The sequence below is a fragment of the Oncorhynchus keta genome, chromosome 35, assembly GCF_023373465.1.
Source record: "Oncorhynchus keta strain PuntledgeMale-10-30-2019 chromosome 35, Oket_V2, whole genome shotgun sequence".
Classification (NCBI taxonomy): domain Eukaryota; kingdom Metazoa; phylum Chordata; class Actinopteri; order Salmoniformes; family Salmonidae; genus Oncorhynchus; species Oncorhynchus keta.
In genome coordinates this window covers 37,164,436-37,188,666 of record NC_068455.1, presented here as the reverse complement: position 1 = coordinate 37,188,666, position 24,231 = coordinate 37,164,436, and the positions used below count along the sequence as shown (strand labels likewise).

The 24,231-nt window shown below is 44.8% G+C and overlaps 1 protein-coding gene across 2 annotated transcripts in view; it reads right to left on the bottom strand.

Moving 5' to 3' along the window:
• Nucleotides 1-24,231, bottom strand: part of LOC118368458 (peroxidasin) — an 85,762-nt gene that overhangs the window by 21,238 nt on the left and 40,293 nt on the right. Inside the window, exons 4-11 of one of the 2 annotated variants that reach the window (XM_035752577.2) lie at nt 23,233-23,304; nt 19,571-19,642; nt 12,340-12,411; nt 10,588-10,757; nt 4,568-4,685; nt 4,258-4,427; nt 2,608-2,880; nt 1,122-1,397 (exon numbers count right to left, since the gene is read on the bottom strand). In XM_035752577.2, the coding sequence (XP_035608470.1) occupies nt 1,122-1,397; nt 2,608-2,880; nt 4,258-4,427; nt 4,568-4,685; nt 10,588-10,757; nt 12,340-12,411; nt 19,571-19,642; nt 23,233-23,304 (1,223 nt within the window). The remainder of the gene's footprint in view (nt 1-1,121; nt 1,398-2,607; nt 2,881-4,257; nt 4,428-4,567; nt 4,686-10,587; nt 10,758-12,339; nt 12,412-19,570; nt 19,643-23,232; nt 23,305-24,231) is intronic. The other variant, XM_035752578.2, reaches the window with a different exon arrangement.

Genomic DNA, 24,231 nt, shown 5'->3' with positions numbered 1-24,231 from the left:
CGGCCCGTGTGACCCCTGTAGTTAGCCACCTGGTCATGGGAAGATACCATTCCCAGTTTGAGGAAAGACCTCTACACTCTGAGGGATCCTGAGGTTTAAAGCAGATGAATTGTTCCCAAGCTATCCATGTAGACTAGGAAAGTCTAGGCTAGGAAACACTATAACGTCCTGAACACACCCTATCATGTCAGGCAAAATATACATGTACGTCAATGTAGCCAACGAGCCATCTTTCTCCCTGTCTGCGTAAAGTGTGTCTCTTTCTGTGTCTGTATCTGCTTGTGTGCGTCTCCCTCTCTCTCTGTCTCGCTCGCTGAAAGTCGCACTGTGTCTAAGCAGCAATCACACACTAAAGTGTTGCTCAGAGGGTTGTCTTGGGGTTGTGTGTAAATGCTTTACAGTGTTGTAGGCCATTATATAACATGTGCTTTTCTGCATGTTAACAGCCATTACTAGATGGAAAACATGGTGCCATCTGGGATTACAGAGCGCCATGCTTTCTTGCCCCGCTCTGCTCCACGTCCCACTTACAACTACAAGCCTGTCATTTCTGTTCGTGAGAGAGAGAGAGAGAGAGAGAGAGGGAGAGAGAGAGAGAGAGAGAGAGAGAGAGAGAGAGAGAGAGAGAGAGAGAGAGAGAGAGAGAGAGAGAGAGAGAGAGAGAGAGAGAGAGACCCAGCCATATGTCTGTCACTAGCTTTTAGTACTATGTCGAGGCATAGTTTCTCTGATTGCAGGCTGAGATGTTGTGTATCGTCTCTCGCACCCTCTCGAGCTTTACTACCCTCGACTCCTTTTAAAGAGCCTATGAGCGCTTGGAGAGGCCCTCACAACAATACATTAAAACCCTTTTCCCGCCCAGCCTACATAAAGGCGCAGTATAAATTATCATGTCACAGATGGCATTCTCTTGATACTTGTCAACATAGACACAGTGTCCTTGGATGTTTTGAAAAGTGTTTCAAACAAAATGTACTATAATTACCATTCTAGACCCAATTGTAATTGAACTGATTCCTAATTCAAACATCAGTCATAACAGCATGCAGACTGATGAAATATTGATACATCAGGCATAACATCTGGATCCTGTTAGGGTTTAGAGTAGAGGTCTGTTTCACCTCTCTGCTGGATGTTAAGCTGTACGGCGGTGCGCACCGTGCCCAGCGGGCTGACGGCCTGGCACTCATACTGGCCCTCATCTTGGGGCGCCACGCGGGCGATCCTCAGCGTGCCCGAGGAAAGGACCAGGTGGCGTCGGTCCTGAGGCAGGGGGCTGCCCCCTCGCGTCCAGGCGATGACGGGCTGGGGGTAGCCGCTGGCCTCACAGGTGAAGTCCACCGTGTGACCCTCCAGCACCAACTGGTCATGGGGGGTCACTGTGAACTGTGGGGTCGCTGGGCAATAGGAACGGCAGGAGAGTTAGGCACAAACAAGTTAGATCGCGTTCTCTCAACATTGTGCTGTATAAGATGCCTGCAATTCATACCAGACACAAACATCTGTACCATTCAAATACAATTCACACTTATGGTTCCTCATTGAAGGCTAATGATAATGTACAGTTGAAGTTGGAAGTTTACATATACTTAGGTTGGAGACATTAAAACTAGTTTTTCAACCACCTCTCAATGTCTTGTTAACAAACTATAATTTTGGCAAGTCGGTTAAGACATCTACTTTGTGCATGACACAAGTCAATTTTCCAACAATTGTTTACAGACAGATTATTTCACTTATAATTCACTGTATCACAATTCCAGTGGGTCAGAAGTTACATACACTAAGTTGACTGTGTTAAACAGCTTGGAAAATTCCAGAAAATGATGTCATGGCTTTAAAAGCTTCTGATAGGCTAACTGAGTCAATTGAGTCAATTGGAGGTGTACCTGTGGATGTATTTCAAGGCCTACCTTCAAACTCAGTGCCTCTTTGCTTGACATCATGGGAAAATCAAAAGAAATCAGCCAAGACCTCAGATAACAAATTGGAGACCTCCACAAGTCTGGTTCATCCTTGGGAGCAATTTCCAAATGCCTGAAGGTACCACGTTCATCTGTACAAACAATAGTACGCAAGTATAAACACCATGGGACCACGCAGCCGTCATACCGCTCAGGAAGGAGACCCGTTCTGTCTCCTAGAGATGAACGTCCTTTCGTGTGAAAAGTGCAAATCAATCCCAGAACAATAGCAAAGAACCTTGTGAAGATGCTTGAGGAAAAGGGTACAAAAGTATCTATATCCACAGTAAAACGAGTCCTATATCGACATAACCTGAAAGGCCGCTCAGCAAGGAAGAAGCCACTGCTCCAAAACCGCCATAAAAAAGCAAGACTACGGTTATTCTGACATTTTACATTCTTAAAATAAAGTGGTGATCCTAATTGTCCTAAGACAGGGAATTTTTACGAGGGTTAAATGTCAGGATTTGTGAAAAACTGAGTTTAAATGTATTTGGCTAAGGTGTATGTAAAATTCCGACTTTAACTGTACACTCTGGCTTAATATCTTGGTCCATGTACACCAAACAGTCAATAAACAACAGAAGATTACAAACAGATGTTTGCGACTCTCTCTAAATGCTGACTCTACCGTGCTGCTCACCCTGTACGATGATGTGAGCGGTGGCGTGGATGGTGTCCAGGTTGTTGGAGGCGAAGCAGGTGTACTGCCCTCCGTCTGCCTGCACCACGTTCTGGATGAACAGCCCCCCAGATGGGGTGATGTTGATACGGGTGTCGGTGGGCAGGGGAGTGCGGTCCCCCTTGGTCCAGGAGACCCGGGGCTGGGGCTGGCCTGTGGCGCTACACTCAAGGGTGATACTCTCCCCCACCAACACCTCTGTATTCTGGGGCTGGATCACAAAACTTGGCCGCGCTGGGGGAGGAGCGACAGAAGGAAGATTGAGACAAAGTATCTAAGCGATAACATAGGTGGAAAGAAGTCTATTCTTTCCTACATAAATCCAAGAGTTGTTCCCGACCACTTGATCTGACCAGGAAAAAACATGTGGCTCTACACATATCATCGGTCAGGTGTGGAGGAACCAATGAGAAGGAAGCACAGAGCACACTTACATAATACAGCCCACTCAGACAAACTCTGATGATATCTGACCCCTCCCCCGCTGCTACAGTGGGCCCGGGGCTATAGGAAATATGTACACTGTCTGTACTATCGTTTTAAAATCACAGAAACAGGAAACAGTCAACAGCTGTTCTCAGAGCAGTTTGTAAGTAGAGTCGGCCCAGCAACCATTCGTCACCCGGACAATGACCCCTGGTTATCTGGAGACACCCAGGCTAATCTCTCGGGGTGAAAGAGGTCGTCGGGGGAACAAATGAGGTTGTTGAGGGAAATGCTTTTCTCATGGAACGCAGTGTGATTTGTTCGCTTGTTGCGACCTCTAAATTATTTGACTTTTGACCTAAATGGCAACCACACTGTTCTCTACAATATGCACACAGAGCTGTGGTGATTGCTGTTTCAACCCCTGCTGTTTGAACTCTCTCCATTGAACAGAATGCTTTTTACCAGACACGTGTTCTTTCACTGAAATGGACCCTATTTTATACAACGAGACAAATATAATTGGATGAAAGAACGCCGTACAGTTTTGAGCTTGCAGGAAGTGACTACTTCAGGGAAGAGACAAAGGAAGGACATTTAAATATTCCAACATGTTACATAATGTGAGAGATTGGTATTTGGTATTTTATTAGGATCCCCATTAACTCCTGGGGTCCACACAAAACATGAAACATGACGCGGAACATTAATAGATAAGGACAGAACTACACCAATAAAAATGTTTTTAAATTTTTTTTAAAGGCACACATAGGCTAAAGAGCATCTCTTTATTATGGCTAAACCTCTCCCCATCTTTACAACCATTGCATCTATATGTTTTGACCATGACAGTTCACAATCTAAGGTAACACTAAGTAATTTAGTCTCCTCAACTTGTTCAACAGGCACACCATTCATTACCAAATTCAGATGAGGTCTTGAACTTAGGGAATGATTTGTACCAAATACAATGCTCTTAGTTTTAGAGATGTTCAGGACCCGTTTATTACTGGTCAGTGGCCACCTATTCCAAAACAGACTGCAACTATTTGTTAAGGGTTTCAGTGACTTCATTAGCTGTGGTTGCTGATGCGTATATGGTTGAATCATCAGCATACATGGACACACATGCTTTGTTTAATGCCAGTGGCAGGTCATTGGTAAAAATAGAAAATATTCACTCACAGGGGGCTCCAAAGTATCTAAGTGTGACTTGGGAAGTCTTGACCTCTCCAGCCACGTTCTTGGCCATGCACTGGTAAACTCCCTGGTCCGTCTCCCGCGTGTCCTGGATCATCAGAGTACCATCCTCCAGCAGGTTCAGACGAGAGTCGTCATGCATGTTCAGAGCATTACTGACAGGGAGAAAAATAACAATTCCAAATTCATGTGCGTATAATATGCTTTATTTAAAGAACTAAAATAGGGCAAATTACTGAACAAAAGTTGAACGACTGTTTCAACGTTGTTGTCCTCATTGGAAAGCGGGCCTTACTTGTTCCTGAGCCAGATTATCTGTGGTTTGGGGTTTCCCTCGGCCCTGCAGGTGAAGTACACCGTGTTCCCCGATGTCACGTCAACATCCTGGGGCTCTGACGTAATCCTGGGCACCTCTACACAGGGGAGAGGGAGAGGAGGAAGAGAGGAGGATGAGAGGAGGGTGAGAGAAGGAAGAGAAGAGGAAGAGAGGAGGAAGAGAGGAGGATGAGAGGAGGAAGAGAAGAGGAAGAGAGGAGGGTGAGAGAAGGAAGAGAAGAGGAAGAGAGGAGGAAGAGAGGAGGATGAGAGGAGGAAGAGAAGAGGAAGAGAGGATGAGAGGAGGAAGAGAGGAGGAAGAGAGGAGGATGAGAGGAGGAAGAGATGAGGAAGAGAGGAGGATGAGAGGAGGGTGAGAGGAAGAGGGAGGAAGAAGGAGGAAGAGAGGAGGGGTGAGATGAGGAAAGAGGAGGATGAGAGGAGGATGAGAGGAGGATGAGAGGAGGATGAGAGGAGGGTGAGATGAGGAAGAGAGGAGGATGAGAGGAGGATGAGAGGAGGATGAGAGGAGGAAGAGAGGAGGAAGAGAGGAGGAAGAGAGGAGGAGATGAGGAAGAGGAGGATGAGAGGAGGATGAGAGGAGGATGAGATGAGGAGGAGTAGGATGAGAGGAGGATGAGTGGAGGATGAGAGGAAGTGAGAGAGGAAGAGAGGAGGAAGAGAGGAGGAAGAGAGGAGGATGAGAGGAGGAAGAGAGGAGGATGAGAGGAGGAAGAGAGGAGGATGAGAGGAGGAAGAGAGGAGGAAGAGAGGAGGAAGAGAGGAGGAAGAGAGGAGGGTGAGAGGAGGAAGAGAGGAGGATGAGAGGAGGAAGAGAGGAGGAAGAGGAGGAAGAGAGGAGGAAGAGAGGAGGATGAGAGGAGGAAGAGAGGAGGATGAGAGGAGGAAGAGAGGAAGAGAGGAGGGTGAGAGGAGGAAGAGAGGAGGGTGAGATGAGGAAGAGAGGAGGATGAGAGGAGGATGAGAGGAGGATGAGAGGAGGAGATGAGGAAGAGGAGGATGAGAGGAGGAAGAGAGGAGGATGAGAGGAGGAAGAGAGGAGGAAGAGAGGAGGAGTGAGATGAGGAAGAGAGGAGGATGAGAGGAGGATGAGAGGAGGATGAGAGGAGGGTGAGATGAGGAAGAGTAGGATGAGAGGAGGATGAGAGGAGGATGAGAGGAGGGTGAGAGAAGGAAGAGAAGAGGAAGAGAGGAGGGTGAGATGAGGGTGAGAGGAGGAAGAGAGGAGGAAGAGAGGAGGAAGAGAGGAGGATGAGAGGAGGAAGAGAGGAGGATGAGAGGAGACATAAACACAGGACCATTTCCTTTCAGGACAATAGTAATGTTTCTGTTCTCTGCTGGTCTGATAGGACTTAGCTAGGGCCAGAGCAATGGGCTGGAGGGAGGACACTGCTTTCCTCAGATTGTCCCTGCTGAGGGCCCTGTGATGTGGGAGATTCTCTGTTTGGGACCAGGGATGGAAACAGGGGCACACACCCACACACACACACATCACCTCATGTGAGGAAATAGTTGAACTGCTCCACAAATAAGTCAGCCAGTGACCCTATGTGTGTTAGGACATGGTGCTGGACTTCAGGCTGCTGCCTCCTCAGAGACTCTTTCCTCTCTGGCAGACTGGCACGTTTAGGTGCACATACCTCATTCCCTCCATACACACACAGAGGCGCGCGCACACAAACACACACAAACCCCTTTGTTTACATGTGGCAGACACATTTATTAGAGAACACAGAGTAGGCCCTCCAGTCCAACAGCTCTCTCCTAACGCACAAACCATGCACATGGGACAGGCCAAGACATAAATCTGTCTGCTCTGAGCCTTCCAGATCTTCCACCACCAACCAGCCCAGCAACCCAACCAGCAGCAGAAACCAGACCGATGGGAGGCAGTAACCTCAGACTGTGTATAACCTCGCTTCTCTCTCTCACCACCACCCCATTAGACCACATTGGCACAGGGCATTAATTACACTGTTTGCTTCCCTTAACTCCAAACATGGCAACCCAGCCCTGGCCCCTGCTCCTCCATAGGCCCAGGGCAGAGAAGGGACAGGGAAGGGAAGGAGGCTAGTGGGTAGCCAGGCCAGCAGGGAGGTGGCACTTCATCCACAGGCCCTGTTGTTTTGACAGCTGCTCGGCCCGCTGCACATTGTTCCCTCGTTTATAGGGGGAATGGAGGAAGAGCCGGGGGAGAAAAGGGGAGAGGAGCAGAGAGGAGAGAGAGGAGGGGAGAAGGGAAGGGAGCGGAGGGGATGGTAGAGGAGAAGTAGAGGAGAAGTAGAGGAGAGAGGACGGAAGGGAGAAGAGGGGTGAGGAGGGAGTGGAGAGGGGGGTGGGGGGTGGAACGGTTCCACTATGTTTAAAACAGACATTCCTCCCTGGTGCCTTTACTCAACACACATACAGACATACAGACATACAGACATACAGACGGACGGACGGACAGACAGACAGGAAGGGGATTCACTAAGCAAGAAAAGCCAAAGGAATCAAATTAGCTGCAGAAGCTTGTGTAGTTTTTATAACGTAAACTGACAGCTGCTGCCTGCATACCCCACAATGGCTGTTACTGAGGAAAGAGAAGAGGGCATGATGAGGGTGGTAAAACCACGCTGATGTAACAGGAACAAACTTGCGTAAAAGTCAATTAGGGAGAGAAAGACTTCCTGGCCTAAGTACTGTATAGAGTAGAGGTCGACTGATTAATCGGCATGGCCAAGTTTTCATAACAATCGGTAATTGGCCTTTTTGGATGGCGATTATGGCCGATTACATTGCAATCCATGAGGAAACTACGTGGCAGGCTGACTACCTGTTACGTGAGTGTAGCGTCAAAAGGACCTTGTGGCTGCAATGAGCCAAGGTAAGTTGCTAGTTAGCATTAACCTTTAGTGTGTAGGGGGCAGTATTTTAGTTTTTGGCTAAAAAATGTACCCATTTGAAACTGCCTATTTCTCAGCCCCAGAAACTAGAATATGCATATTATTATCAGATTAGGATAGAAAACACTCTAACGTTTCCAAAACTGTAAAAATATTGTCTGTGAGTATAACAGAACTGATATCGCAGGCGAAAACCTGAGGAAAATCCAATTAGGAAGTGACTCTTATTTTGAAACCTCTCTGTTCCTATGCATGCCTATCCTCCATTTAAATGGATATCAACCAGATTCATTTTCTATGTCTTACCTAAGGTGTCAACAGTCTTTAGACATAGTTTCAGGCTTTTATTTAGAAAAATGAGCTTGAAAGATCACATTGCGTAAGTGGATAGTTGGGGGCTCTCAGAGTGAGTTTTGCGCTACAGAGTAAAGCGGCCATTGTTCCTCCCGGTGTTATTGAAAAACCTACACACCCGGTTGATATATTATCGAATATATATTTTAAAAACTACCTGAGGAATGATTATAAAAAAACGTTTGACATGTTTCCTTAGACATTATGGATATTATTTGGAACTTTCGTCTGCGTTGTCGTGACTGCTCTTTCCTGTGGATTTCTGAACATAACAGGACAAACAAACGGAGGTATTTTGGGTATAAAAATAATCTTTATGGAACAAAAGGAACATTTGTTGTGTAACTGGGAGTCTCGTGAGTGACAACATCCGAAGATCATCAAAGGTAAACGATTATTTTGATTGCTTTTCTGATTTTCGTGACCGAGCTACGTAATACTTAGTGTACATAATGTTTTGTTTTGCTATCGATAAACTTACACGCTTGGATTGCTTTCGCTGTAAAGCATAACGTCAAAATCTGAGATGACAGGTGGATTAACAAAAGGCTAAACTGTGTTTTGCAATATTGCACTTGTGATTTCATGAATATGAATATTTTTTTAGTAATATTATTTGACTGTGGCGCTATGCTATTCAGCGGTTTCTGATGAAAATGATCCCGCTACAGGATGGGTAGCGTCAAGAGGTTAAACTTATCTTATAAAAAACAATCAATCTTCACATAATCACTAGTTATTTACACATGGTTGATGATATTACTAGGTTAACTAGCTTGTCCTGCATTGCATATAATCAATGCGGTGCCTGTGATTTATCATCGAATCACAGCCTACTTCAACTTCGCCAAACGGGGGATGATTTAACAAAAGCGCATTCGTTGCACAAATGTTCCTAATATCAATGCCTTTCTTAAAATCAATACACAGAAGTATATATTTTTAAACCTGCATATTTAGTTCAAACAAACACATGTTAGCAGGCAATATTAACTAGGGAAATTGTGTCACTTCTCTTGGCGTTCAGGGTATATGCAACTGTTTGGGCCGCCTGGCTCGGTGCGAATTGTGTTTCTTCCTAACAAAGACCGTAATTAATTTGCCAGAATTGTACATAATTATGACATAACATCGAAGGTTGTGCAACCCTAGTTAGACTTAGGGTTGCCACCAGTTTGACAAAATACGGAACGGTGAAACAAAACACAGAACAGAAAATAACCACCCACAACTCAAAGGTGAAACCAGGCTACCTAAGTATGGTTTTCAATCAGGGACAATGATTGACAGCTGCCTCTGATTGAGAACCATACCAGGCCAAACACAGAAATCCCAAATTATAGAAAAAAGAACATAGACTGTCCACCCCAACTCACGCCCTGACCATACTAAAACAAAGACAAAACAAAGGAACTAAGGTCAGAACGTGACACAGCAGCAGGCTCGGAAGCATTCATTCAAACTTTACTGCGTTGACGAGCAGTTCTTAGCAATGCTTGAAGCACAGCGCTGTTTATGACTTCAAGCCTATCAGCTCCCAAGATTAGGCTGGCAATACTAAAGTGCCTATAAGAGCATCCAATAGTCAAAGGTATATGAAATACAAATGGTATAGAGAGAAATAGTTGACGCGTCATAATTCCTATAATAACTACAACCTAGAACTTCTTAGCTGTGAATATTGAAGAACTAGGAATATTGAACCACCAGCTTTCATATGTTCTCATGTTCTGAGCAAGGAACTTAAAAGTTAGCTTTTTTACATGGCACATATTGTACTTTTACTTTCTTCTCCAACACTGTGTTTTTGCATCTAAACCACATTGAACATGTTTCATTATTTATTTGAGACTAAATATATTTTATTTACATATTATATTAAGTTCAAATAAAACGGTTCATTTTTCATTCAGTATTGTTGTAATTGTCATTATTGCAAATATATATAAAAATCATCCGATTAATCGGTATCGGCATTTTTTGGTCCACCAATAATCGGTGTCAGCGCTGAAAAATCATAATCAGTCGACCCCTACAGTAGGCCTACACATTTAATTGTTCTGCAAGACAAAACATATATCTCCACTCCTTTCCTTTCCCAAAGGACTAGCGTAATGGAAATAACCATGCAGGCATTTCAACACGTTTAATCTGCCCTGCCTTGGCTGGTTTTATGGGGTTCCATTGGCGGCTTTCAAGCTTCTATTCTGCCAGCCTCACCCATCTATCCATCCCTCATACACATGCATCACTTTCTCAGTTCACTCACCCTTCCTTCTTTCCCCCACCCAACCCCAAAACAATCCCAGCAGACAGGGACTTGGTCCCTCTATCCACTCCTTCCAATCCACATCCACACTCCACCCATCCATCCGCCACACACGCCCAGTACACGGAGGCCTGATGGGCTCAGCAGAAGCTGGCTGCAGGCTGCTAGGTTCTGGGGCTCAGAGCAGTGGCAGGGGCTCCTGTCTGACATGCTACCCAGCCCAGGACCACAGCTGCTGGGTTCGTGGTGGAACAAAAGTTGGCTGACCAACCCCCACAGACAGACAGGGACCCACCTGGGGAAATCCCGTCACAGCTCAAGACCACTGTGGTCGGGAGCCAACAGCTAAAAAGACAGAAAAGGCTTTGTGTGGCTAGGAAGGCTGTGGTTTGTGTGGAGTGAATTTGGGTTTCAGGGAAGTGGACGGTATGCGAGAGAAGGTGTGTGTGATGTGTGTGTGTGTGCCCTCACCACAGTTCAGTTCCTCAGCGGTGAGTGTGGCCACAGATCGTCCCTGCAGTCGGCTGGGGTAGTCACAGGTGGCAGCAGCCTGGGCGTTGCCTGACTCAGCATACTGCTTCAACAGGTCAGCCAGCCACAGCAGCTCACAGTCACAGTTCAGAGTGTTAGAGTCCAGACGCCTGCACACATAGAGAGAAAGAGAGAGAGAGAGAGAGAGAGAGAGAGGGAGAGGAGAGGGAGAGAGAGAGAGAGAGAGAGAGAGAGAGAGAGAGAGAGAGAGAGAGAGAGAGAGAGAGAGAGAGAGAGAGAGAGAGAGAGAGAGAGAGAGAGAGAGAGGAGAGAGGGAGAGAGAGAGAGAGAGAGAGAGAGAGAGAGAGAGAGAGAGAGAGAGAGAGAGAGAGGGAGAGAGAGAGAGAGAGAGAGAAGAGAGAGAGGGAGAGAGAGGAGAGAGAGAGAGAGAGAAAGAGAGGAGAGAGAGAGAGAGAGAGAGAGAGAGCGAGAGAGAGAGAGAGATTATTACAGTATCACTCACCATGGAGAACAAATAAAAGTCTGTTTACAGTAATGCTTCAATTATAGTTTTACAGAGTTATTATTTACTATTACTATTATTTACTATTTACCTGTTTGTCATATGCTGCTTTCTGTGTATCCTGCGCCTGCAAGTCTTTAGATGTGTGCATGTTCTACTCTTCCTCAGTATAACTCACCATCTCTTAAATACAGTGTATACAGTAGACCACAATATCACACATCAATACAGGACTATTAACTGTACATCATACAATACAGATCCCACTGCTACCAGTCCTGTGTTATTATAGTCGTATGGGTAAGCAGTATGAGTCTGTCTGTTTGTCTGGTGTCAGATAGTGGGCTGAGACTGACTGGGCGGTAGTGTAAATCCTCTCCGGTGGCCTCCCAGTGTGGACCAACACTGGCCAAACACAGACACACACACACCCACACACACCAGCCATGTCAACACTGGGACTCAGAACTCCTCTCCTGCTGTAGGAAACTGTCTGCTGCAGAGTCCAGACTGGCAGCTGTCTGACTTTCTTTTTAGAATTTATTCCACCAGTAGGTCTCTTCAGGTTTCAGACAGATTTGTACATTCCAGGAGACAGTAATAATTTAATTTAATCTGATCCCACTTTGAACATCCTCCAAATCTGAGTGCTGAAATAATCAGAGGGAAATATTGTTTTTGAATCCAGTTCCTTCCCGGCCTGCCAGTTCTCCTGTCTGTCTACTGTACCTCTCAACCACAGAATACTGGTTCTGGATCTAACACATCCTGGAAGTCAGTCTTGTTGAAAAGAGCGAGAAAACAATAGGGGAAGGCCAAACTCTGATCCTAATTAACTGCCAGGCCTTTGTACACAGACAGACATGGCTCTGTCAGTCCCATTTTATCTCCCTCACAGTCCTAGACCAGGGGTATTCAAATCTTACCCTGGGATGTCCGGAGTACTGCTGGTTTTCTGTTCTACCTAATAATAAATTGCACCCACCTGGTGTCCTGGGTCCAAATCAGTCACTGATTAGAGGGAAGAATTTTTAAAAAAGCAAAGGAACTGGCATTGAGGTCCTTTAATTTGAGGGGCCTAGACAGAGTGGCGTACTGTTGAAATATGGCTCGTATTCTCCCCCCTGACCCCTCTGTGTAATGGTAGTCAAATGTTGGTGGATACACATTGTCAGACAATGCGTATCTACCACAGCTGCCCTGTCCATGCACGTTATCAGTGAACTTACAGCCTCTTCATGGACTGGAGATGGGAGAAGGTCCCCAGCACGAGATGGGTGATTCTGTTGTTGTGCAAAAACCTGCAGAGGCAAAGAGAAATTAGACAGACACAGATAATGTCATAGTGAATTATGAATTTCATGCTGTGTGTAATTTGTACATTTGATACACTGTTTAGTAGGTTGACAGGGTTTGACCTCTAAAGGGATTTTAAAGGAAAACAAAAACTATTTTGGTATTTGTTTAATTAGTCTATTGTTGAAATAGTCCCAAATGGTTTTGTATGTCAGAAATCAAGTTTTTAAGATCCAAAGACAGAAATACAGATTGTATGATACATTTCGCATCATATGATACAAAATGCACCATATCGGCTGTATTTTTAAAGTTATATACACTACCGTTCAAAAGTTTGGGGTCACTAAGAAATGTCCGTATTTTTGAAATAACTTTTTTTTTTGTCCATTAAAATAACATCAAATTGATCAGAAATACAGTGTAGACATAGTTAATGATGTAAATTACTATTGTAGTTGGAAACAGCTGATTTTTTATGGAATATCTACATAGGCATGCAGAGGCCCATTATCAGCAACCATCACCCCTGTGTTCCAATGGCACGTTGTGTTAGCTAATCCAAGTTTACCATTTTAAAAGGCTAATTGATCACTAGAAAATCCTTTTGCAATTATGTTAGCACATCTGAAAACTGCTGTGCTGATTAAAGAAGCAATTAAACTGGCCTTCTTTAGACTAGTTGAGTATCTGGATCATCAGCATTTGTAGGTTCGATTACAGGCTCAAAATGGCCAGAAACAAATAACTTTCTTCTGAAACTCGTCAGTCTATTCTTGTTCTGAGAAATTAAGGCTATTCCATGCGAGACATTGCCAAGAAACTGAAGATCTCGAACAACGCTGTGTACTACTCCCTTCACAGAACAGCACAAACTGGCTCTAACCAGAATAGAAAGAGGAGTGGGAGGCCCCGGTGCACAACTGAGCAAGAGTACAAGTACATTAGCGTGTCTAGTTTGAGAAACAGATGCCTCACAAGTCCTCAACTGGCAGCTTCATGAAATAGTACCCGCAAAACAACAGTTTCAATGTCAACAGTGAAGAGCCGACTCCGGGATACTGGCCTACTAGGCAGAGTTGCAAAGAAAAAGCCATATATCAGACTGGCCAATAAAAAGGAAAGATTAAGATGGGCAAAAGAACACAGACACTGGACAGAGGAAGATTGGCAAAACGTGTTGTGGGCAGACAAATCTAAGTTTGAGGTGTTCGGATCAGAAAGAAGAACATTCGTGAGACGCAGAAAAAAGGAAAAGATGCTGGAGGAATGCTTGGTGCCATCTGTCAAGCATGGTGGAGACAATGTGATGGTCTGGGGGTGCTTTGGTGGTGGTAAAGTGGGAGATTTGTACAGGGTAAAAGGGATCTTGAAGAAGGAAGGCAATCACCTCATTTTGCAACGCCATGCCATACCCTGTGGATGGCGCTTAATTGGAGCCAATTTCCGCCTACAACAGGACAATGACCCAAAGCACAACCCCAAACTATGTAAGAACTATTTATGGAAGAAGCAGTGAGCTGGTATTCTGTCTATAATGGCGTGGCCAGCACAATCACCAGATCTCAACTCTATTGAGCTATTGTGGGAGCAGCTTGACCACATGGTACGTAAGAAGTGCCCGTCAAGCCAATCCAACTTGTGGGAGGTGCTTCAGGAAGCATGGGATTGCTGCAGGAAACAATATCTTCAGAATTCCTAAACAAATTGACTAGAATGCCAAAAGTCTGCAATGCTGTATTTGCTGCAAATGGAGGATTCTTTGACGAAAGCAAGTTTGAAGGACATAATTATTATTTAAATTAAAAATCATTATTTATAACCTTGTCAACGTCTTGACTATATTTCCAATTCGTTTTGCAAATAATTTCATATATGTTTTCATGGAAAACAAGGACATTTCTAAGTGACCCCAAACTTTTGAACAGTAGTGTATCTTGAAAACTTGATTGCTGACATACAAAACCGTTTTGGAAATATATCAGCAAGGTACTAATGAAACAAACACCAAACATTTTTACTTTATGTATGCATATCTCCAATAGAATATGACCTTTATTTCCTATGTCACATTGTAAACAAACACATGAAGTTAGTGACTCATGAGGAATGTGCATATATTATTTTGGATTACTTGAGATTTCTGCTTTGACATCCATTGAAGATATCGCTTACAGCAACCAGTCCCTTTGATGTAGGCCTGCAGGCTAATGTTGGGAGCCATATTTAAATGTTTTTTGAAGACTGCCATTTGACCATGATGGCGCATTATTATGAGTCACATACCAGTTTGCAAACAATGTAAAAAAAGAAGACAATTTTCATCATTGAGGTAATAAAGCTGCATACAAACATGATCTCTTTTGTTTTCTTGAGTAAGGCAGCTCCAAAATTCTGGTGTTTCCACCTAGCTCAGTGCTTTCTGTGGTGGCGGGGCAAGCCAGCAGCAAATAGGAGTGTTGTGTCGTTATTGGCTCAGGGTTCTGTCATTCATGGGGAAACTATGTCACCAGTCCTTAGTAAAGGTAGACATCGAACATTCTAGCCCTCTCGGTCCTGCCATATAGTTACATTAGTAGTGCCCTTCCAAGAAGGCTCAAGGTCATTGACCACAGATGACGTAAAATCCTGTTGTATGTACAGTAGCTTTGATTGGACTGATCATGTCAACATCTTACTTTCAAAATATTAGCTAGCAGTCATCCTCATGAATCAAGTCGACAATCTCCGGGGAAATCCTTTTTAATCTTTGTCATATGATGAGAAATAATGAAGATAAACTATAGATAAAACACAGCGGTGCTCATTGGCCATACACAGTATAAAACAAGTAGGAAATCGCAAATTCAACAATGAGTGGTTTGGAAGGAATTGGTGACAGTGACTAACCGCAAGCGTTGCAACTGGGAAGTCAGGAATAAACGAGTTCAGACTGAGAAAATACATTTTGAACGGTCACCCAACTCGGAATTGTAAATCTTTCCCTCGAAGGACCGCCGTGCCACCTTCCCTTTCAAGTGAGCACATCACAACAAGGTGAGTCCAAAAATGTCTTATATGCTGCTGCATAAATGATGTAATATACCAGGGAGATATGTATACTGTAGCTAAGAAAGTAATACTAAGTGTATGTTGTGTAGTAAACTGTTAGCAGCCCATGTGACTCTATTTTCACTTCTTAATTTCACCTAACGTCACTGGTCTGACTCGGTGGTGCACATGTAGCCTATAACCTAGTCTCTGCTGCTAAAGCCACTTTCTACCATTCTAAATTCCAAGCATCTGCCTCTAACCCTAGGAAGCTCTTTGCCACCTTCTCCTCCCTCCTGAATCCCCCCTCCTCCCTCTCTGCAGATGACTTCGTCAACCATTTTGAAAAGAAGGTCGACGACATCCGATCCTCGTTTGCTAAGTCAAACGACACCGCTGGTTCTGCTCACACTGCCCTACCCTATGCTCTGACCTCTTTCTCCCCTCTCTCTCCAGATGAAATCTCGCGTCTTGTGACGGCCGGCCGACCAACAACCTGCCCGCTTGACCCTATCCCCTCCTCTCTTCTCAGACCATTTCCGGAGACCTTCTCCCTTACCTCACCTCGCTCATCCAACTCATCCCTGACCGCTGGCTACGTCCCTTCCGTCTTCAGAGAGCGAGAGTTGCACCCCTTCTGAAAAAAACCTACACTCGATCCCTCCGATGTCAACAACTACAGACCAGTATCCCTTCTCTCTTTTCTCTCCAAAACTCTTGAGCGTGCCGTCCTTGGCCAGCTCTACCGCTATCTCTCTCAGAATGACCTTCTTGATCCAAATCAGTCAGGTTTCAAGACTAGTCATTCAACTGAGACTGCTCTTCTCTGCATCACGGAGGCGCTCCGCACTGCTAAAGCTAACTCTCTCTCCTCTGCTCTCATCCTTCTAGACCTATCGGCTGCCTTCGATACTGTGAACCATCAGATCCTCCTCTCCACCCTCTCCGAGTTGGGCATCTCCCGGCGCGGCCCACGCTTGGATTGCGTCCTACCTGACAGGTCGCTCCTACCAGGTGGCGTGGCGAGAATCTGTCTCCTCACCACGCGCTCTCACCACTGGTGTCCCCAGGGCTCTGTTCTAGGCCCTCTCTTATTCTCGCTATACACCAAGTCACTTGGCTCTGTCATAACCTCACATGGTCTCTCCTATCATTGCTATGCAGACGACACACAATTAATCTTCTCCTTTCCCCCTTCTGATGACCAGGTGGCGAATCGCATCTCTGCATGTCTGGCAGACATATCAGTATGGATGACGGATCACCACCTCAAGCGGAACCTCATCAAGACGGGCTCCTCTTCCTCCCGGGGAAGGACTGCCCGTTCCATGATCTCGCCATCACGGTTGACAACTCCATTGTGTCCTCCTCCCAGAGCGCTAAGAACCTTGGCGTGATCCTGGACAACACCCTGTCGTTCTCAACTAACATCAAGGCGGTGTCCCGTTCCTGTAGGTTCATGCTCTACAACATCCGCAGAGTACGACCCTGCCTCACACAGGAAGCGGCGCAGGTCCCAATCCAGGCACTTGTCATCTCCCGTCTTGATTACTGCAACTCGCTGTTGGCTGGGCTCCTGCCTGTGCCATTAAACCCCTACAACTCATCAGAACGCCACAGCCCGTCTGGTGTTCAACCTTCCCAAGTTCTCTCCGTCACCCCGCTCCTCCGCTCTCTCCACTGGCTTCCAGTTGAAGCTCGCATCCGCTACAAGACCATGGTGCTTGCCTACGGAGCTGTGAGGGGAACGGCACCTCAGTGCCTCCAGGCTCTGATCAGGCCCTACACCCAAACAAGGGCACTGCGTTCATCCACCTCTGGCCTGCTCGCCTCCCTACCACTGAGGAAGTACAGTTCCCGCTCAGCCCAGTCAAAACTGTTCGCTGCTCTGGCCCCCAATGGTGGAACAAACTCCCTCACGACGCCAGGACAGCGGAGTCAATCACCACCTTCCTGAGACACCTGAAACCCCACCTCTTTAAGGAATACCTAGGATAGGGTAAGTAATCCTTCTCACCCCCCTAAAAGATTTAGATGCACTATTGTAAAGTGGCTGTTCCACTGGATGTCATAAGGTGTATGCACCAATTTGTAAGTCGCTCTGGATAAGAGCGTCTGCTAAATGACTTAAATGTAAATGTAAAATGTAAATAACCTGTTTTAGAGAAATGTCATCATTAAATATTGTAAGAGCTTTCATTGTCTGCTTATACGCCCCCTTTATTTATCCTACTGTTCTGACTTTGTGTACAGTGAAAATACGGTAGGAGCAGCCCATGTTCTGCATTCTGTCGCTGTACATTTCAAAAGTGCTGAATACATAGTTATATTGACTACATCCGTCTTAGCTCGCTCATTAATGTCTTAATCGAAATCACGGAATTCCTATTATCCACTCATCGTTCCCTTATGCCATAGTTTGTACATCTCACTTGTCAGTGGAAAACACATTTGTGTAAGCAAGTCAGCCATATCAGTCTTGTTTTTTTTAAAGGCAGTAAATGAGGCTGAATGAATTGTTTCGCTGCCAGACAAGGCTCCGCTGATAGCCAAGTGTAGTTAGGATTCACTCCATTGTGCTGGAAAGAAAGCTCTGCTGTTGGGACAGCTTTATGTAGGCCCTAACAGTTTTTGGGCACCGCTTGTTGCCGTTATAGTGCAATTAATGTATTGTTTAGTGTTGTGTTGTTTAGTGGCTTTGATGATTTAGCCCCACCAAGAATTACATGCTAAAATCGCCACTGGTTAGCGATCGCCGTAAATCATAAGAAACAACAAGATTTTTTCCTTCTTATTAGTTCTCTTTCAATCCACAGGAGATAGATACATATTTCAGACTTCTCTTGGTCACAAACAGGTGAGACTGGAGATTCAGTTGTCCTGGAAATCTTCCCATACAAACGTTCCAGAATAAATGCATCTGGGAATTTATTCCCCTATCCAGCTGTGTGCAGGCGGCTCCTTTTCTGGGGAGGGTTGGGAACGTGTGTGGCGGGATTCCAGGGGCAGCCCGTAAACACGGAGAGATGGACACTGAAGGAGGAATTCAGATCGGATCCAACACTCCCAACATCTGGTGTGAGAGCGTGAAAACAGCCGGCCGGTGAGCCATCCATCCATCCATCCGCATGGTAGAAGGTCCAGTCCAGGTCCCGTGGGGTCTTAAGGTTCTGACATAGTTCACTGAGTCTACTGTTACTTCAATAAGAATGTTTTTTTTCTTCATATCGGTCCCTTATTTCCCTGGTGAAATTCTCTCAGATCCCTCCTATGTTAGGTGTCAGGAGAGTTGATATCTCTCCAGACAAAAGGCACAGGTGTTATCAGTGGACTCTTTGGCCCTGCAGGATAATTCTAGCTGACCTGGGCTCTTAGCTTCTGTCCTACATAGCACATAGAGATCTGATGGGTCAGTGAATAAGAAACACACACATAACCCTGAAGTTGTGGTTTTGGGCCATCTGCAAATTCTTTTGAGTAGGGCCCTGATTTCTTCCTGACCACATGTCAGGAACCTGAGTTTGAAGTGTTTGGAGGAGCACCAGACAGAGAGTAAGTGAGGGTTCTGGACAAACACAGCCAAACATACGCTGGGCACATTTATCCCTGTGCAGTCTGTCCTCATAGCATTTCTCTAGCTATTTACCCCAGACAGACAGGCAACCAGCTGTAAAAATGGCCCACCGACCTCAAGTGACGCATTGAAGAGATTAGCTGTCCATTGTTACATGAAGGTACTCCAGAACATTGAAAGGTCATCTAAGGGTCGTGCCCCCCCCTTTAGCTTTCTGCTAGACACATTAGGGCTCTGTCGGTTACGGACACTGCATCCTATTCACAGTGCATCATGTAGGCCATTTCATGGGGATTAAAGTCTATTTCCCAGAATGTTTACGTTGTAAAGTCTGGTATGCACTCAGTGCCCTCTGGAATGGGTTAGCTCAGGTAGAGACTTTTGACAAGCATGTGCATGCCACAACAAATCATTCAATTATATCATTTGGAGAGTTATGTCCAGTTGTTTGCTAAAGATGCATTGCCCCATCGTTTAGACAAATGTGTACTTTAAAGTAAGAATGTAACTTGCAATTGTACGATAGAGTGAAAGGTAAAAAGTGGAGATAGTGGACTTACAGGCGTTCAAGCTTTGGGAGTTGGGTGAAGGATTCTGGTTCCAAGGACTCAATGTTGTTGAAGTGCAGGTACCTGGAAAAGTGCAGAGCATCGGCACAGCACAGTAACAACACATTAGGATGATCATTTAGACTAGATGGACACGTTTTCACAGTAGGCCACAGAAATGAAATAATTACATTTTAACTGGCAGTTTCAGTACATTCCAATAGGTTTCGTGATGCCTTCCAAGAACCCCTTAACCTGCCCATTACATAACCTGTTAAAATACAATCCTGTATTTTCAGGGATACTTTAAGTCATAATTCAGACGAGAAGGTATTTGCACTAGACCTATATGTATCCCTACCAGACAGTTAATATTGAGCGTCTGTGAATTCTATCCCTATAGGCTAACTGTCTGATGGAATGGCCCATCTGCGGGTACAGACAGTTATTCAATGGAATGCAACTATGATTGATACCAGAGCACCTTTGAGGTAAAAGAGACAAAACTCAGAACTAATGGTAATAAACATACAGTAAGGCTAGGACAATGACATTTGCAAACCAATTACTCACTGTACAGTAATTGTTAGGTTCCGTAACATGTTTGTTTATTGAACAGACAAAGCAACAGTCAAAGCAAGCAAAGGTTAAGCAAAGTTGCAGGAATCAGAAGGGAGAAAAACGGTTAATCTCGAGCAACAGTGGACATAGCACGGCATCCATTTACTACACTATGAATGCATTTAAGACTTTTGACTTTAAAAAAAAGAGATAGATGTAGGGTGTTGTCTGAAAAATTGAGTTCTTCCCTCATCAGAGTGTAGAGGACGTTAAGGCAGGCCAGAGGATGTCCAAAGACAACAGAACATTGAACAGCCAAGAGGAATTACACAGACAGCCGTATTTCATGTCTGAGAGAGGGTTGGGAAGAAATGGAGAGGGACAGAGAGAGGGAGAGAGGGAGAGAGAGAGAGAGAGAGAGAGAGAGAGAGAGAGAGAGAGAGAGGGAGATAGAGAGAGGAGATAGAGAGAGGAGATAGAGACACAAAGAGAGAGAGAGAGAGAGAGAGAGAGAGAGAGAGAGAGAGAGAGAGAGAGAGAGAGAGAGAGAGAGGAGAGAGAGAGACAGAGAGAGCGAGAGAGAGAGGAGGGGGGGTAATATTGATTTTGTTGTCACCCCTTGGCAACAACTAACAGTGAACTTGGCAACAGACTAGCCTTATAACCTATAATTGATGTATGTGAGTCATAAGCCCGTTGATTTATTTTACCTTACAATTACAATTAAAGCACATTTTATGCCAGTAAACAGGGTAATAGAACAAAGTGTAATAAGAGTATTATTATTATTTTTTTGCCCCTTTTTCTCCCCAATTTCAATCTTGACTGATCGCTGCAACTCCCCAACGGGCTCGGGAGGCGAAGGTCGAGTCATGCGTCCTCCGAAACATGACCCGCCAAACCACGCATCTTAACACCCGCCCACTTAAGCCAGAAGCCAGGGGCACCAATGTGTCAGAGGAAACACCGTTCCACTGACGAGCGAGGTCAGCCTCAAGGAGTCGCTAGAGCGCGATGAGCCAAGTAAAGCACCCCCCCCCCCTCCCCTAACCCGGACGACGCTGGTCCAATTGTGCGCCGTCCTATGGGACTCTCGATCACGGCCGGTTGTGACACAGCCTGGGATCGAACCCAGTTCTGTAGGGACGCCTCTAGCACTGCGATGCATTACGGAGGCCCGTAATACGACATTTTAAGCACCAAATTGAGATGAATTGTGATAAGGAACTATTGTTTACATATGTTAGAGAGGGGCAGAAACATGCTTTGTGTACATGTTCTAATAAAATATACATTGCTTATGTTCTGTAGTTGCTCTGGCGTTAAATTAGTTTTTGGCCACAGGTAGCCCGTTTGTGAATTGAATATGGTCGACAACAAGCGAGCCAACATGCTTGGGAAATTCTCTCATTTAAATAGCAGGGGAGCATGGGATATTAAATACAAGACTGGCAGTACTTTAAAGAAATGTTAATCCCCCCCAACTCCAACATACAGCTTGCATAGCATAGTTGTAGCCCAACAGAATAGCAGACGGCCATTAAAGCGAATGCAACTCTGGCTCAGAACTTGTCACCCACACATAAAATCCTTCATTACTGTATCAAAACTCAAACCAGATGCAGGGCAAAGAGCCTGGACTTTGATTTGGTTTCGCTTAATGAATAGCCATTTGTTCAGTGTGCACGCATGTCGTTATGCAGGGACAAACAGCCACAAGGCCTTCTCCTAGGTTCAACCGCCCGAATTGGCTGTGAGGAGGAAGATGCATGTCAGACATTTTTGTTTGGGGTTAGTTCAGAGAAGAAAATGCCTTCATGGAGGACACTGTCATGACTTCCCAAATATTGTGTTCAGTATCCACCCCTTATTAAATGATGTCAGTTTAATTGTCTTCTATTGACGTATGAAGCCCCATGGTTGAGATATATATTTTCCCAGAAGGGTTAGGGTTAACCAACAATAACAATCTCACTAAACTCAACATTTGGCAACAGTTGCATCACAAAATAATTTATTGTTGAAAGAATTGTTTAACTATTGGCTTACTAAAAGAAGGCAATTTCAGTTCATGGCATTGGTGGTTTAAACACAATTTACTACTCGGCGTGGACAGCTTGCTTTGTTGTAGGTTCTGTATCAGCCTTGGTCTCCAACACACACTCAACATTTACCAAACACAATAAAACCGGTACATCAACAAACAGAACAAAAATCTGAAATGAATCTCATTTCTGGGATGATTTGAACATACTCAAGTCATTGAGACAACATGCAATTGGGAAAAGATGTTAGAAATGTAGACATCACATTGATAGCTTAAGGTCACATGGACATTTATACAGATTTGAGGCATCCTTTCTCATACCGATACTGAAGGTATGTCTCGTAGACATAATAAGCCCATGCAATAGGCACAGGGTGACCTCTATCACTCTGCTTGGGAAATGCGTAGGGGGCCCTCTATGAAACAACAGAACTAGTGCATAACACAACTAGATGGACAATGACAAGTAAGGTCAAGGGGGAGACAAGCAGTCAGCGTACAGTACAGTAGTGTGACTCCGGGGAGGACACACAGGGCCCTTTTCAGGCTTGAGGTATGTTGATTTAACATGAACTTACGGTAAGTTATTGACTTAAGTCCACGCTAAGCGCACTTATCTCAAGTTTGAATGGGGCCCACAGTGAAGGGCAAGCTGTGCAGCATGGCATGCGGCAAGCAGGAGCTGGAGCTGTAGTCTAAGTACATGGGAAGCTGAGGCCTGCTCGAGTCTGCATCTGCTTAGCTACAGTAGAGAGTGGGCAGGGCAGGGCAGGGCAGGGCAGGGCAGGGCAGGGCAGGGCAGGGCATGGCATCCCGTGCTGTATTTTTACGCACGAGGATCAGGTAACGCACGTCTGTTGTCGTGGCAACGAGGCATGCTACTCATGCAGGGTGTCAACGCCACATACAATTGGCGGGTGCACACATGGCATGCATAGTGGCGGCATGACACCATGGGGTGGGGGGTCCGGACAGACGGGCAATCAGATATGAAGGTGCAGAGGGCGAAGGGGAGGAAAGAGGGTGAATAGGAGGAAGAGGAGAGGATGAGTAGCTGGTCACTTACAGTTGCTCTAGAGAGACAAGTCCCTTAAATGCTTGTCTGTCAATTGATTGGATTTCGTTCTTGTACAAATAGCTGAAAGGAGAAATAATCAGTAATATTAGTCAAAAACACAGGGGATCAAATGAATTCTCTCTAGCACCTAACACAAGTCCCTACTTCCGCATTTCCATATATTATTTATAATGTAAATTATACATTTCTCACTGTAAATCTGCTCGTATTCTACAGTTCTATGTCAACTTTTTTTGTCATAAATGTATGTACACTTTGTGTAAATTCCTCAGTTTCTGTATGTTGCTTATTTCCAGCAGCATCACATCACCAAGTCAAATTCTGGGTATGCCCAAATGTACTCTGTGATTCTGATTCTGACAATGAAAGAACGGCTTAGTTGAATGGCCCAGTTACTGTACGAAAGGAGCTATCATAAAACCAACTTCACGGGATCAATGTTTTGAAGTAGTATTTTTGACAGTGAGAATGTCCATCCACTCAGGTATCACAATAAATGAATATTAGCTATATCACTGCATGATTGGTTGATCATTAGGGACAGATTCCATTAACTAGACACAAATGTAAAGCAACTGACACAATTTGCAGAGCGGAGAAAAAAAGTCAAAGCTGTCAAAAAACAGAACGCTCATCATAACTTGCATAACATACATGTACAAAAAGTTGACAAATCATAATGTAAAATATATATATACATAAATTCTGAAAAAATAGAATATATGACAGAGGGTTGGTGGGGTCCCTCCGAGTTCTGTGAAGACTTTCACAAAAGAGCACCATGTCTCAAGTAATGTAATGCTGTATAGCATCACTATGACGTTCCAGAACATTTTTAAATGTAACCTTTATTTAACTTGGCAAGTCAGTTTAAGAACAAATTCTTATTTACAATGACAGCCTACCGGGGAACAGTGTTCTAACTGCCTTGTTCAGGGGCAGAACGACAGATGTTTTTTTTACCTTGTCAGCTCGGGGATTCGATCC